At 37.0% G+C, this 15,420-nt stretch overlaps 1 protein-coding gene across 1 annotated transcript in view; it reads left to right on the top strand.

Annotated features, from left to right (window-relative positions):
• GKAP1 (G kinase anchoring protein 1) overlaps positions 1–11,542 on the top strand; it is an 81,087-nt gene extending 69,545 nt beyond the window's left edge. The window contains 4 exon segments of the mRNA XM_017872377.1: positions 2,619–2,682; positions 8,377–8,447; positions 8,952–9,029; positions 11,216–11,542. Coding sequence (XP_017727866.1) covers positions 2,619–2,682; positions 8,377–8,447; positions 8,952–9,029; positions 11,216–11,263 — 261 coding nt within the window. The 3' untranslated portion in view covers positions 11,264–11,542.
• The last annotated feature ends 3,878 nt before the right edge of the window (positions 11,543–15,420 follow it).

The following is a 15,420-nucleotide window of genomic DNA, read 5'->3' as shown; positions in this document are numbered from 1 at the left end:
TGAAACCTCATCTCTACTAAAAATGCAAAACATTAGCCGGGCGTGGTGGCACGCACCTGTAGTCCCAGCTACTTGGAAGGCTGAGGCAGGAGAATTGCTTGAACCTAGATGGCGGAGGTTGCAGTGAGCTAAGATAACGCCATGCACTCCAGCCTGGGTGACACAGCAGGACTCCATCTCAATAAAATAAAATAGCATTAAAGATTTTTAGAAGGGAAGTGACATGATGATTATTAGGTACCTGGCACATTACAGGCATTGAATACGTAATTTTTATGTGAGTTAATATTAGTCAAAGAAGAATACTTGAGATGAATAATAGATTTTAAAATCGCTTTTTAAAAAAGCTTAAGGGAGGAGTTAAGATTTGTGGTTTAAAATAAAATGTATACATAACAAGTGCTGGCAAGGATGTCGAGAAATTGGAACCTGTTCACTGCTGGTAGGAATGTAAAATGACGGAGCTGCTGTGGGATGATATTGGGAAGATATTTGGGATGATAATGCATGTTGCTGAGGCTTGGAGTGAAGACAACCTGCTAAAACAATGGATAAGTATAGAGTGTAAGAGGAAGAGCACATCTTTAATTGGTTTGGGGAATGGGAACTAATAGATTTCATTTTGGACACGTTGCGTTTTAAATGGCTACTTTTTTTAGACACAGCGCAGCAACAGTACATGTGTATTTAATTTTATCAACTTTATATGCTCTCTGTCATGAAATTAAACATACTAGCAAAAATGTTATGTACTTCATATGTGCTTTTTATTATAAGCTATATGTTAGTGGTATTTTATACATTTATATTTTATATATGCAGTTTTAAGCAGTGCAAACAATTGTCACAGGTAATCATGCTGATTTAGAATTTTTGCTTTGTGAGATATTTTAGACCCTAAACCTTGAGTAAGAGGTACCTCCATGAAGACTGATCTGGACCTTGAACGAAGGCTTGAGCCAGAGATAGTTTGGTGAAATACTAACATAGGTTGAAGCCCTGAGGGTGGGAATTTCATAGTGAGTGTAGTTTCATATTCACAATGACTATTTCTATATTCATAGCAAATATAGTTGTAGTTGAGTATATGTGTTTTCCCCCGTTATATTTTTATGTTTCCATTTGACTGGTCTCCCTTGTTCATTTCTGAGCTACTCAGCAGTCCTCCTACCTTTATATTCAGCATGGCGCTTACTTTGTTTTATTGTGTTGACTGCAGTATTATTCAGTAAACATTATTTACTTATCATCAGTGATTTAAGGGACAGAGTAATATTTAGTAAAAGCCATCTTTATTGGACTTAAAACACTTTTTAATTTGTTTTTTAAAAAAGATTTGAATCTGGTAACTTCTATACATATCTATGTATATGTTGAGAGGAAAAAATGATTTTCTTATATTAATGTTTTCTTTAGGTTTTGTTTTCTATATATGTTAAATGCATTGTTTTCTCTAATGTATTAATGTATTAAATCTTTATAAATGATTCAGGCCTGGGCGCAGTGTCCTCATGCCTGTAATCCCAGCACTTTGGGAGACCAAAGTGGGTGGATCACTTGAGGCCAGGAGTTCAAGACCAGCCTGGCCTACATGGTGAAACCCCATCTCTACTAAAAATACAAAAATCAGCCAGGCATGGTGGTGCACACCTGTAGTACCAGCTGCTAGGGAGGCTGAGGCAGGAAAATCGCTTGAACCCAGGAGGCGAAGGTTACAGTGAGCCGAGATAGTGCTATTGCACTCCAACGTGGGCGGCAGAGCAAGACTCCATCTCAAAAAAAAAAAAAAAAAAAGTAAATAAAAAAGTGATACAGAGAGTGTTATAAGATGTGTTGAATAAGGGTAGCATGGGGTAAAATTGCCTAAAATATGGATGCGAATGTGGGAACACAATCCTTCTTGTTCATAAATGTATACTTGTATCATTATGTAATGTGAGAAGAAGCCATCTGGAAAAAGAAATTGAAAAAGAGTTGAAAGATATTTGGATAAAGTACTAATTCATGCCAACCAAAAATTAAAACAGTGATTATTTAGTCAGTGAAGTAACAAACGATTAGTGAATCCTCAACTGAGAAGGTATAGAACTGCCCTATAAAATTCAGTATCCACTACAAGTCTATCGCCTTTTAAATTTAAAGTTTAAAGATTAATTTTTCTCAGTCACACCAGCCGCATTGCTAGTGTTCTTTCAGTAGTCGCATATTGGACGGCGGCAAATACAGAACAGATGTAGAAAGTCCTAGTATATTGCCGGACAGTACTGCTTTAGAACTGTGGCTCATTTTCCTTTTGGTTTTCATTTAAATTATTTTGAATTGTATAAGGGTTTTATCTGAGGAAGAAAAGAAGATTCTTTAGGAAAACTGAGTTTTCTCCACTTTTATCCTTCTCTTCTTTAATTTTCAATCACATATAATATTGATACATATTATTGTGCCAGGGACTTAATTTAAGTTGTAGATAGTTCTGAATACATTTTCCTCCATCCTGTTTGTTTCAAAAAATAATTATATTTTTGAGCAAGACTAGAATTCAGAGCTCTGTAAGTTGACAGTAAGTAATTATTTTATCTCTTACTTTTAAAAAAACTAAATCTTTTTTCTTTGACTATTAGGCAAAGTATAAGGAAGTAAAGGCAAGAAATGCACAATTATTGAAAATGCTTCAGGAAGGTGAAAGTAAGTGGATTTTACATTTTGTAATTAAAAGTTTATCTTAATATCTGAAGGTACTTTTTCAAATATGTGATTTACCAACTCAACAAAAGTGTTTGGTAGCACAATAGGGTTACTATAGTTAATAATTTGTATATTTCAAAATGCCTAGAAGATTTGAAGTGCCCTCAACACAAAGAAATGATAAATGTTTGAATTACTGGATATCCTAAATACCTATTTGATCAGTACATTTTGTATGCCTGTATCAAAATATCACATGCACCCCATAAATATATATGATTATTATGTGCCAATAAAAAAAATTGAAAAAGGGACTCAACAAAGTAGAAAGGTTTCCCAGAGTGATATAAGCTAGATAGTTGGCCAGGCATGGTGGCTCATCTGTAATCCTAGCACTTTGGGAGGCCAAGGTGGGCAGATCACTTGAGGCCAAGAGTTTGAGACCAGACTGGCCAACATGGTGAAAGCCCGTCTCTACTAAAAATACAAAAAGTAGCCAGACGTGGTGGTGCACATCTGTAATCCCAGCTACTTGAGAAACTGAGGCACGAGAATTGTGAACCCGGGAGGCAGAGGTTGCAGTGAACCGAGATTGCGCCACTGTACTTGCAGCCTGGGGAGCAGAGTGAGACTGTCTAAAAGAAAAAAAAAAAAGAAGAAGCTGGATAGTTGCTCATAAAGTTATTATTAGATCACTCTTACAGCACCTTAGTTTTATACCAGTTTATAACTATCTGGGTAAAAGAAACTCTTAAAATTCAACTCTTATAACTTACTGAAGTATATTTAGAGGGAAAACAAGCCTAACATTTGCTTAGGATTCTGCTTTTCAGCTCTTGAAGGAGGCAGCCTGTCATCACTTTAGGTTTTCTTTTTTGTTTCCTTCTTTCCTTCTCCCCTCGTCCCTGCTCTTCGTACTTTTGCTGCTACTCTGTAAACTTTTGACAAGAGGTTACCAGCAGGAAGCCAAGGAAATCAATCCAAAAAATGATTACAGGTTATGAGACTAGTAAAACTGATATACAAAAGCCCACCAAATCAGTTGCATTTCTCACTATGTATATGCCTAGTGACATTTATCCTGAAAGTTTTATGAAAATTTTCCATTCATAATAAAAAAGGAAATATATTTTAATTTTTTAATATGAGACTTAGGCAAAGGAAATTATCAACCATAAAAGAAACAGAGATTAAGACATAAAGGAGAAAATCTTTCTCTGAATAGGCAAAATGAAATGTAATCAACAATTTTCCTATTAATAAATGCTAATGAAACTCCAAAGATAGCTCCTGTGAATATTGTATAGCTCTTAAGAAATTGTGAAATTCACCTTGAAAAATGAAAAAATACCAAAAATTGTTTTCAGCTGTGAAGGTGCAGTCAGCCCTCCATATCCGTGGGTTCCCCATCTGTGGATCAGTCAGTTGTGGATCAAAAATATATTTTTTGAAATTGTGCATGTGCAGAATTTTTTCTTGTCATTACTCCCTAAACAATACAGTGTAACAGCTATTTATATAGCATTTATGCCATATTAGGTATTATAGGTAATCTAGAGATGATTTATTTTGTTTTATTTTTATTTATTTATTTTTTTGAGATGGAGTCTCACTCTGTCGCCCAGACTGGAGCACAGTGGCGCGATCTCAGCTCACTGCAAGCTTTGCCTCCCGGGTTCACGCCATTCTCCTGCCTCAGCCTCCCGAGTAGCTGGGACTACAGGAGCCCCCCACCACACCTGGCTAATTTTTTTGTATTTTTAGTAGAGATGGGGTTTCACCATGTTGGCCAGGATGGTCTTGATCTCCTGAACTCGTGATCCTCCTGCCTTGGCCTTCCAAAGTGCTGGGATTACAGGCGTGAGCCACTGCACCCAGCCGGTAATCTGGAGATGATTTAAAGCATATAGGAGGCTATTCATAGGTTTTATGCAGATATATACCATTTTATATCAGGGACTTGAGCATCTTTAGATTTTGGTATCCTTGGTAGGTCCTGAAAGCAATTGTTTACCAAGGGATGACTATACTTGGAATAGAACTGTCCAAACAAAATTTAAACTGTATAACAAAATAGTTGTCAAACAATGAGTAAAAATCAGAAATCATGTCCAGTTGAACAAAACATGAATACTCTTGAAGTAGATTCAACCTTATGTTTTTTATAACTTAATTATTATACAAATAGAAGTTAAAGAATTATGGGGAGAGGCCAGGCGCAGTGGCTTATGCCTGTAATCCCAGCACTTTGGGAGGCAGAGGTGTTCCTCACCTGAGGTTAGGAGTTCGAGACCACCCTGGCCAACATGGTGAAACCCTGTTTCTACTAAAAATACAAAAATTAGCCAGGTGTGGTGGTGCGTGCCTATAATCCAGCTACTTGGGAGGCTGAGGCACAAGAATCACTTGAACACAGGAGGCGGAGGTTGCAGTAAGCCAAGATCATGCCACTGTACTCCATCCTGGCTGACAGAGTGAGACTTTGTCTCAAAAAAAGAAAAAATTATGGGGAAAGACATTATTTGGACATTTAAATGTCTACATCCTGAGATTAATTTAGACCTGTGCATGTTATTGATCTCCATGTGGGTCTTCTAAAGAACAAAATTATGAAAATAAAAAAGTAAGTTATTTAGAAGATATATTTCTAAGTGCAGAAATGAAGAGTATCATTGTGTATTGGATGTATAAATTCTAAATATGTAAAAATAAAATAATATTTCCTCCTCATAAAACACTGTGGAAATTGAGATAGTTAACTGATAAAACTAGCTCTCAAAATAGATTAAGAATCTCTATCAGTAACAACAGTGTCCATAGTATAAGTAATCCAAGTAGAATTTTATATAGGATCATTACGTGAAAATACTTGTAACACTTATAATGTAAATGTAAATATGGTCAGTTCTGTAATAATGCAGCATGTGTTCCTAAAAATCACTAGTCTGCAAAAGCACACAAGATGGCCAGGCACGGTGGCTCACACCTGTAATCCCAGCTTTGGGAGGTTGAGACAGGTGGATTGCTTGAGCCCAAGAGTTTGAGACCAGCCTGGGCAACATGGCAAAACTTTGTCTCAAAAAACAAAACAAAAACAAAAAACAAAAATTAGCCTGGCATAGTGGTGCCTGCCTGTGGTCCCAGCTACTTAGGAGGCTAAGGTGAGAGGATTGCATGAGCCCAGGAGGCTGAGACTGCTGTAATCATGCCACTGCACTCCAGCCTGGGCAACAGAGGGAGACCCTGTTGATAAGGTTTGGCTCTGTGTCTCCACCCAAATCTCGCCTTGAATTGTAATAATCCTCGCATGTCAAGGGTGGGGGGACGAGATGGAGATAATTGAATCATGGGGTGCTTCCCCCATGCTATTCTCATGATAGTGAGTTATCACAAGATCCGATGGTGTTATAAGAGGCTTCCCCCTTCGCTCAGCACTTACTCTCTCTCCTGCCACCCTGTGAAGCGGTGCCTTCTTCTGTGATTTAAGTTTCCTGAGGCCTCCCCAGCCATGTGGAACTATTAGTCAATTAAACCTTTTCTTTATAAATTACCCATTCTCAGGCAGTTGTTTATAGTAGTGTGAGAATGAACTAATACACCCGTCTCAAAAAAACAAAAAAACCCACAATACTTATGAGAAAAAGGGAGGTTCGAAGCACAACACTTAAAAACGTTGTCAGTGACACATGAAAAAAAGATGGGAAACTAATAAAAACAGTAACACAGTTTTACACATGTTAAAATGATTAAATACATAAATATTACATAAATACAGCACTTTACCTTGAAGAAAACCTAAAGTTTGCTTGTGGCGAAATAGGTCTCAGAAGGGTTACAGCTTGTGTGTTACTGCTACATGGTGGAAGGATGGAAAGTTGTCAGACCAGATGGGTGTGGTTCCTAACACACAGTGAACCAAGGTAGCTGGTAGATATTCAAGGAGTACATGTGGGTGTGGTTTTCTCTGTTCATAAAATTGTACTTAAGTGGATTGAAAATTTGTGGTATGTTCAGGTTGTTACCTAATACATCAACCTCATTGAAACAAATTTGTGTTTTCAAAACAAGCATTATAGGATAACTGACTGTAATTGAAATATTACATAACTATTTAAAATCACTGGTTTTTAGCAAGTGTTTATAATCCTGGGGATGGAGAAGTAGAAAGCATAATTTGTAAAAGTTCCCAAGTTGATTCTTGAGAGACTGAATTGATTCTTGATAGGTTGTTTCATCTCATCATACTAAACTATGAAAATAAATTTGAACTACAATCTTACATTGGCAGAGCTGTGGTGATATCAGTACTCATATATTTGAACATTTCCTCCTTTGCTAATGTTACTACAGTTTTACCTCTCTAGTCTCTCCTAGTTTGTTTTCAAAGTGAGGAGTTAGTTTTTCATACATTAGCCATTACCATGAGTTAAGGAAGTTCTCAGCCATGTGAAACTTTCTGAAGCTTAGGAAACATAGGGCCAAACTATAGATATCTTGCTTCCACCAAGAGAGAAAAGCCCCTAAAAAAAAATGAATAGTTTTAAGAGACCACACATGTCATATGATCATTTATGATCATATGAGCTACATTTAGTTGACATTGCTTTATTGGTATGAAAAGTCAAGAGAATAATAATTTTGTTGGCATTATAGTATGCTCACCCCAACAATCCAACAAAAAAGCACTCTATGTTGTTTTTATTTATTTTGAGACGAGTCTCACTCTGTCACGCAGGCTGGAGTGCAGTGGCATGATGCTGGCTCACTGCAACCTCCTCCTCATGGGTTCAAGTGATTCTCCTGCCTCACCCTCCTGAGTAGCTGGGATTACAGGAATGCACCACCGTGCCCGGCTAATTTTTGTATTTTTACTAGAGACAGGATTTCACCATGTTTGCCAGGCTGATTTCGAACCCCTGACCTCAGGTAATCCGCCTGCCTCAGCCTCCCAAAGTGCTAGGATTACAGGCGAGAGCTACCGTAATTGTTTTTAAAATCTTGCTTTAAGATTAGTCAAGGTATTTAAAATGTTTTCTATGTGTGAATTTTTTTTCTTGTATCCTTGTCCTATTTAGAGTAGATGTAAAAATTAATCTTGCATCATATTTATGCAGTTAAAAAAATATATTTTTTTTATTGACAGAGTCTCACTCTGTCGCCCAGGCTGGAGTGCAGTGGCACCATCTCGGCTCACAGCAACCACCACATCCCCAGTTCAAGGGATCCTTATGCCTCAGCCTCCCAGGTAGCTGGGATTACAGGCATGTGCCACCACACCTGGCTAATTTTTGTATAATATTTTTTAGTAGAGACAGAGTTTCGCCATGTTGGCCAGGCTGGTCTCCAACTCCTGGCTTCAAGTGATCTGCCCACCTCAGCCTCCCAAAGTGCTGGGATTATAGGTGTGAGCCACCATGCCCAGCAATAAATATTTTAACACCACAGAAAATGTAAAATTTCTAAGAAAAAAATGCTGTGGTGATGATGATCAGAATTTACTGGTGAAAATGTAAAACAAACAAAAAAGAATTTACCAGTGAAAAGTAAGAGCTATGCAAGGTCAAGAAGTACATTCTTTAAGTATGACAAGAAATCATTGTTCTAATTGCACTACTATGTCTTAGTTCCCTGAAGTACTGTTAAAGTATTTGAGTGACTGGGAAATCTAAACTGCTGTTTTTCCTTTTTTGTCAGTGAAAGATAAGGCAGAAATACTTCTTCAAGTTGATGAATCACAAAGTATCAAGAATGAGCTCACTATTCAGGTAAGGAACTGTGGAGCATACGTGGCTGGTTTTCTTAAGCTGTCTTTAGTCTTGAATTATTAAACTTGACTAAACAAATACAGCCCATCAGCACTGTAAGGAAGTAGTGTAAATTATACTTTATTATTATGTAATAGCACATGAATGACGATTCTGTTTACAACACTAAAGGAGGTAGGTATGTCCTTCCCACTGAAGAATGGGGGATGATGAGGTTGTATTTTAATGAACCATGAATTTGGAGACAGAAAGGACAGATAGAACTTACCCTGTATCTGGGCTTGATTTTTCTCGCCTTCACATCGTTATTGTCTTCTCTCAGGACAGTTTGCCCCATCTTTAATATAGAGCTGTGTACAATACCAAATGGAAATTATGAGGGGAGTTTCTCCTCTGTTACTCATCCATTTAGTTGTCAAAAACCTATCATTGTGAATATGTTAAGAATTAGAGTATTTGCCAAAAACCCTAAAATGTCTTTTCTTATTGAATATTTGGTTACAGGTGACTTCACTTCATGCTGCATTAGAACAAGAAAGATCTAAAGTGAAAGTATTACAAGCAGAATTAGCCAAATACCAGGTATGCTTTTATATTTATAAGTGTTTTTATCTCAAATAATACACTTGGAGTAGATACTGTGTAGAATAAGTGCAGTATTTTATTCATAGGCCAGAATTTATTCACTAAATATATTGATAATTTTGTTATTGGTCATATAATTTACAATGTAGAAGATGTTAAAGTTATTCTGGACATTGGTATATACAGCAATAACTAGCATAATTCAGGAAAATCTTTGGTACTACATAGATGATACAGCATGCATGCCATTGAATCATACTGGGGAAAGGCACAAAAGGACAGTTGTCCTGTTTATAAGGTTGATCACTTCGGTGCAGCGATATCTTCCAGATATCTCCATTGTAAATATATATTTTCCCTTTTATAATTAATATGTGAGGTGATACTTTGAGATTGTATGAATATCCTTTTCACCTAGTGGCTTTAGCATCCATTGATATTTGTGTCTTTTTTTTGTGATTGCAAAATAGTGATTTTCTAATGCTGTCATTTCTTCTGCATTTACAAGCTAGCATTGAGCAGTTTGTTCCAGGATGCAGCAATTAAAAATACCAGTGCTGTGTGTGTGTGTGTATGTGTGTGTGTGTGTGTGTGTGTGATATATATTTATGTGTGTATATATATGTGTGTTTCTAAATCATAATATAAAATACATTAACTGGAATCATAGCCAAAAAAGCTCAAAAGCCACTGATGGTGTGGAGAACATAGCAGTTGATTAGCCCTGGCTTTAAAATTGAATCAGTCCCAGAAGGAGAATTCCTTTACCTGGGAGACCTTGACAAGGATTCTTGTGTGTTTGCTGTTTTGGATTTTTAAGAAATCTCATCGAGAAGCATGGTAGGAGTTTTATGTATAGTGGGTATCTACTTCAAAAAATATTTTGCTAAATTTATTTTCGTTTTCTGCTAACAGGAAATAAATCTTGTTTTGATACTTGTCATTACACATCTCATGTTCCAAAAAACCTATTCATACTGTTTTCTCTGAATAAATCTTGCAAAATTTTATGTGGTCACGAGTGAATGACAGCATTCTTATGCTCGAGTATTGTTTCATTTTCTTTTATAATGTTGATATAGAAATAGTTATAGTCAGAAAAAGAATGAAAGAAAGAGAAATTGCCATCATTATCAAATGAGCCTGGGCTCCATATGCCCCTGATACAACCACCTCTCTTTGAGAGATGCACTTCCACAGAAAAAATAGTTCCCGAACTTGGCTGATCATTGGGATCACTTGGAAACTTTGAATTAAAGATTGTTAGCCAATTAAATAGGTGTGGGGCAAAGCCTAGATGTCAGAATTCTAAAATATTACTGCTTAGGTAATTCTGATGATCAACTAAGTTTGGATACCATTGCCATAGTTTATAAAAATGGGAAAAACTGTACATACAACTATTCTAAGGTAAATACATCAAACCATTATTTATGGTTAAATTGAAGGGGTAGAGTAGCTATTGATGATTTTAATTTTATTCTTTGCATGTTTGTACTTTCCATATTCCTACAATGAGTATTTGCTTTTTAAATCAGAATAAAACAGAAAATACTATGTTTATGTTATGTTAAAATATTTATGTAAAACTCTTCTTGTCCTTTATGCTGCCTTTTCTTTTCCTTGGCTCAAGTCAGATACCATAAGTGATGTTTCATATGGAGCAAATTAAATATAAATTTATATATGCAACTGAGAAATATGAAAACCATAACCTAGTTTTCAATCCACTAATGAACAAAATCAAATTTCTAATGCTAATATAAGCAAAACTCAACAGAACTTGAACTATAAATTAAATTACCCAAAAGGTAATGAACTGAATTACTAAATTTACTGATCATATGGAACAAATTAAGTGTATCATTTATTTTAGTATTGATCAAAAACTTTAATTCTGGAATAGTCAAAATGAGTTCTAAAAAAATAAAATATCGGTGACCTTACTAAGGCACGACTCTTATTCAAATAGAAGTAACTTTTCTAAAACTGACTTTAACCATTTATAAAAAATAACCATGTTAAAATAATGTAGCGGTATGTAGACTCAAATTTACAACAAAATCAAAAAAGGAATTGCTTCCTTCTCATACTCCAAGATGCCTTTGGTCTATATTTTTTAAATGAAGTGGCCCCAAAATGGTATGTCGTAAATAATTTGCCCTATTTTTTTTTTTTTACAGGGTGGCAGAAAAGGGAAAAGAAACTCTGAATCCGACCAGTGTAGGTGATTAAATTAGCCTTTGAAGTCAACACAAAGTTTAAAACTTTCAGGATTTTGCAAAATTGTATATATTTAATGCCGTGCAACTGCTAAACTATGCAGTTTTTGTTGAAGGAACTAAAAGCAACTAGCTCACTAATGGTCTATAATTTTATTTCTTTTGGCTTAAAGTGAAAAAGAAGAAATAGAGAATTCCGGCAGAATTCAGTGGTTATTGTTTACTATCCATACTTCTTATTACTTTAGTTTTTCATCAGTCAATAAAATTAACTTACTCTTCCACTAATACGTTTGATTTGTTAAGTTTCAGAAACATGAAAGTATTTTTGCTTACAGCATAGCCAGTCAGTTGGGTCCTTTCAGTTTAGTGAATATTTTCTCAGTACTTTCTGCACACTAAACCCTACAGGACATGCAAGAGGAAATATGGCTGATACCCTCAAGTAGCTTATGCTTAGGGGAAATAGAAGGTGGGAGTGGGTAGGCCAGGTGCGGTGGCTAACACCTGTAATCCCAGCGCTTTGGGAGGCGTTGGTGGGCAGATCACTTGAGGCCAGGAGTTTGAGGCCAGCCTGGCCAACATGGTGAAACCCCATCTCTACTAAAAATATAAAAATTAACCAGGCATGGTGGTGCACACCTGTAATCCCAGCTACTCGGGAAGCTGAGGCAGGAGAATTGCTTGAACCTGGGAGGCGGAGGTTATAGTGAGCTGGGCGACACAGAGAGAATCTGTCTCAAAAAAAAAAAAAAGAAGGTGGGGGTGGGTAAAACAAGAGCAAAAAATAATTACCATAGATACTAGAGTATGAAATCACATTGTTTGGAGATTGAAAAAACTTGCATGAAATAACTTTCAGAGGGTAGATACTTTTTCTGTAAATTTATTGACAGGCATTCCAGGCAGGCAGAATTAAAAACAGTGTGTGGGCTGGGAATGGTGGCTCATGTCTGTAATCCCAGCACTTTAGGAGGCAGAGGTAGGAGGATCTCTTGAGCCCAGGAGTTCGAGACAAGCCTGGGCAACATGGTAAGACCCTGTCTCTAAAAACAAAAGTAGCCAGGCGTGGTGGCACGTGCCTATAGCCCCAGCTATGCACAGGAGGCACAGGTGAGAGCATCACTTGAGTCTGGGAGGTCAAGGCTGCAGTAAGCTGTGATCTTACCATTGAACCCTGGATGACAAAGAAAGAAAGAAAAGAATTAGGGCCGGTTGCGGTGGCTCACACCTGTAATCCCAGCACTTCGGGAGGCTGAGGCAGATGGATTGTTTGAGCCCAGGAGTTCGTAACTAGCCGGGCAACATGGCGAAACCCTGTCTCTATAAAACTAATAATAATAATGTCTGTGAATGCTTTCACCATAAGATAAGGGCTAAGCCAAGGTTGTCTAATCTCCACACTTCCCCCATGTCAGTATCGTATAGGTGATCCTACCTCATGCAGTAAAGCAAGAAAAAAAAAAAAAAAGGTATACAGATTGCAAACAAACAAAAAATTTGGCTTGAGAGCAATAACATGCCTCACTGGGAATAGAAAGAGTATTGGTAGCTGAGTTTGGTGGCTCATGCCTGTAATCCCAACACTACGAAGCTGAGGTGGAAGGATCACTTGAGCCCAGAAGTTCAAGACCAGTCTGGGCAACATAGTGAGAACCCATTCCTACAAAGAATTTTTAAATAATCAGCCAGGTGTGGTGGCATGTGCCTGTCGTCCTAGCTACTTTGGAGGCAGAGGTGGGAGGATTGCTTCAGCCTGGAAGCTTGAGGCTGCAGTGAGCCATGATTGCAACACTGTACTTCAGCCTGAACAACAGAGCAAGAGACTGTCTTTAAAAAAAAAAAAAAAAAAAAAAGGGTGGAGGGCATTGGGGGGTAGGAGGAATAAATGAGATTTTCACTGGTCTAATTAATTGCTATAATAATTAGTTTATGGGATTCAACTTTTTAGTAGAGGCAGCAAAATACAATTATGATTCATTAAAATACAGGATTTTAGGCCAGGCACAGTGGCTCATACCTGTAATCCTAGCACTTTGGGAGGCTGAAGCAGGTGGATCACTTGAGGCCAGGAGTTCCAGACCAGCCTGGGCAACATGGTGAAATCCTTTCTCTCCTAAAAATACAAAAATTAGCCAGTTGTGATGGTGCATGCGTATAGTCCCAGCTACTGGGGAGGCTGAGGCACAAGAATGGGTTGAACCCCAGAGGTGGAGGTTGCAGTGAGCTGAGATCACACTGCTGCATGCCAGCCTGGGCAGCAGAGCAAGACTCTGTCTCAAAAAAATAAAAATAAAGTACAGTTTTGTGTGTGTGATAACAAAGATGAACACATAAATGCTGGTCTTCAATTGAATAGGTAACCTAGAAATAATGCTGCATACCTCCAACTATCTAATATTTAACAAACCTGACAAAAATAAGCAATGAGGGAGGGATTCCCTATTTAATAAATAGTGCTGGGATAACTGGCTAACCATATGCAGAAAACAGAAACTGGACCCCTTCCTTATACAATATAGAAAAATTAAGATGGATTGAAGACTTAAATGTAAAACCCAAAACTGTAAAGACTCTGGAAGACAACCTAGGCAATACTATTCTGGACATAGAAATAGGCAGAGATGTCATGATGAATAAACCAAGAGCAATTGTAACAAAAGCAAAATTTGACAAACAAGATCTAATTAAAGCGCTTCTGCACAGCAAAGGAAACTACCAACAGAGTGAACAACCAGCCTACAGAATGGGAGAAAATTTTTGCAAACTATGCATCTGACAAAAAGTCTAATACCCAGCATCTATCTATAAGGAACTTAAATTTATAAGGAAAAAAACATTAAAAAGTGGGCAAAAGACATGAACAGACGCTTTTCAAAAGAAGACATACATGCAGCCAACAATCATATGAAAAAAAAACTTAACATCACTGATCATTAGAGAAAGGCAGATCAAAATCACAGATACCACATCACACCAGTAAGAATGGCTGCTATTAGTCAAAAAATAACAGATGCTGGCAAAGTTGTGGAGAAAAAAGGAATGCTTATACACTCTTGGTGAAAGTCTAAAATAGTTTAATCACTGAGGATGATAGTGTGGCGATTTCTCAAATAACTAAAAACAGAAATACGATTTGACCCAACAATCCCATTACTGGATATATATCCAGAGGAATATAGATCATTCTGTCATAAAGACACATGCACACATATGTTCATTGCAGCACTGTTCACAATAGCAAAGATGTGGAATCAACCTAAATGACTATCAATGGCAGACTGGATGAAGAAAATGTGGCATATATACATGATAAATACTATGCAACCATTTTTTTAAAAAAAGCAAAAATTTGCGGGAACATGGATGGAAGTGGAGGCCAGTATCCTTAGCTAACACAGAAACAGGAAACCAAATACCTCATGTTCTCATAAGTGAGGGCTAAATGAACGCATAGGGGGAACAACATGTACTGGTGCCTACCAGAGGGTGGAAAGTGGGAGGAGAGAGAGGATCAGGAGAAATAACCAGTGGGTACTAGGCTTAATACCTTGGTTATTTAATGATTTGTACAACCAAACCCCTGTGACACAAGCTTACCTAGGTAACAAACCTGCACATGTATCCCTGAACTTAAAATTTTTTTAAATGCTGGGCTTGGCCTCCAAAACCAGCGTTATATGAAAAATTCCACTTCATGACAATCTTTGAAGAAAAAAACACAAAGGTAATGAAATTGTCCTCATTGCTTATATATGTCTGGCCTCTCCCATGAGTTTATATGAATATTGCAAAGGCATATAGCTATAAGACATACAGAAAACAGCAAAATGACAGCAGTCTTATCAGTAATTAAATGTAATGGACTAAATAATTCAATCAAAAGACAGATTAGCAAAATGGATGTAGATAAAAACCATGATCCAACTAAATGCTCTCCACGAGACACTTGCTTTAGATCCAGAGACACAAATAGGTTGAAAGTGAAAGGATAAAAATGGATATTCCACACAAATAGTAACCTAAAGAGAATAGAAGTGGCTACATAATATCAGACAAAACAGACTTTAAGTCAAAAATGGTTGCAAGAGACAAGACATTATATATTAATGTTCAATACAGCAAGATGTAATAAACATTTATGCATCTAATAAACTATTGAAATA

This window comes from Rhinopithecus bieti, unplaced genomic scaffold (assembly GCF_001698545.2).
Source record: "Rhinopithecus bieti isolate Rb0 unplaced genomic scaffold, ASM169854v2 scaffold_5948, whole genome shotgun sequence".
NCBI classification, from domain to species: Eukaryota; Metazoa; Chordata; class Mammalia; order Primates; family Cercopithecidae; genus Rhinopithecus; species Rhinopithecus bieti.
The sequence above is the reverse complement of the archived record's forward strand: the minus strand, read 5'-3'. Positions and strand labels throughout refer to the sequence as shown.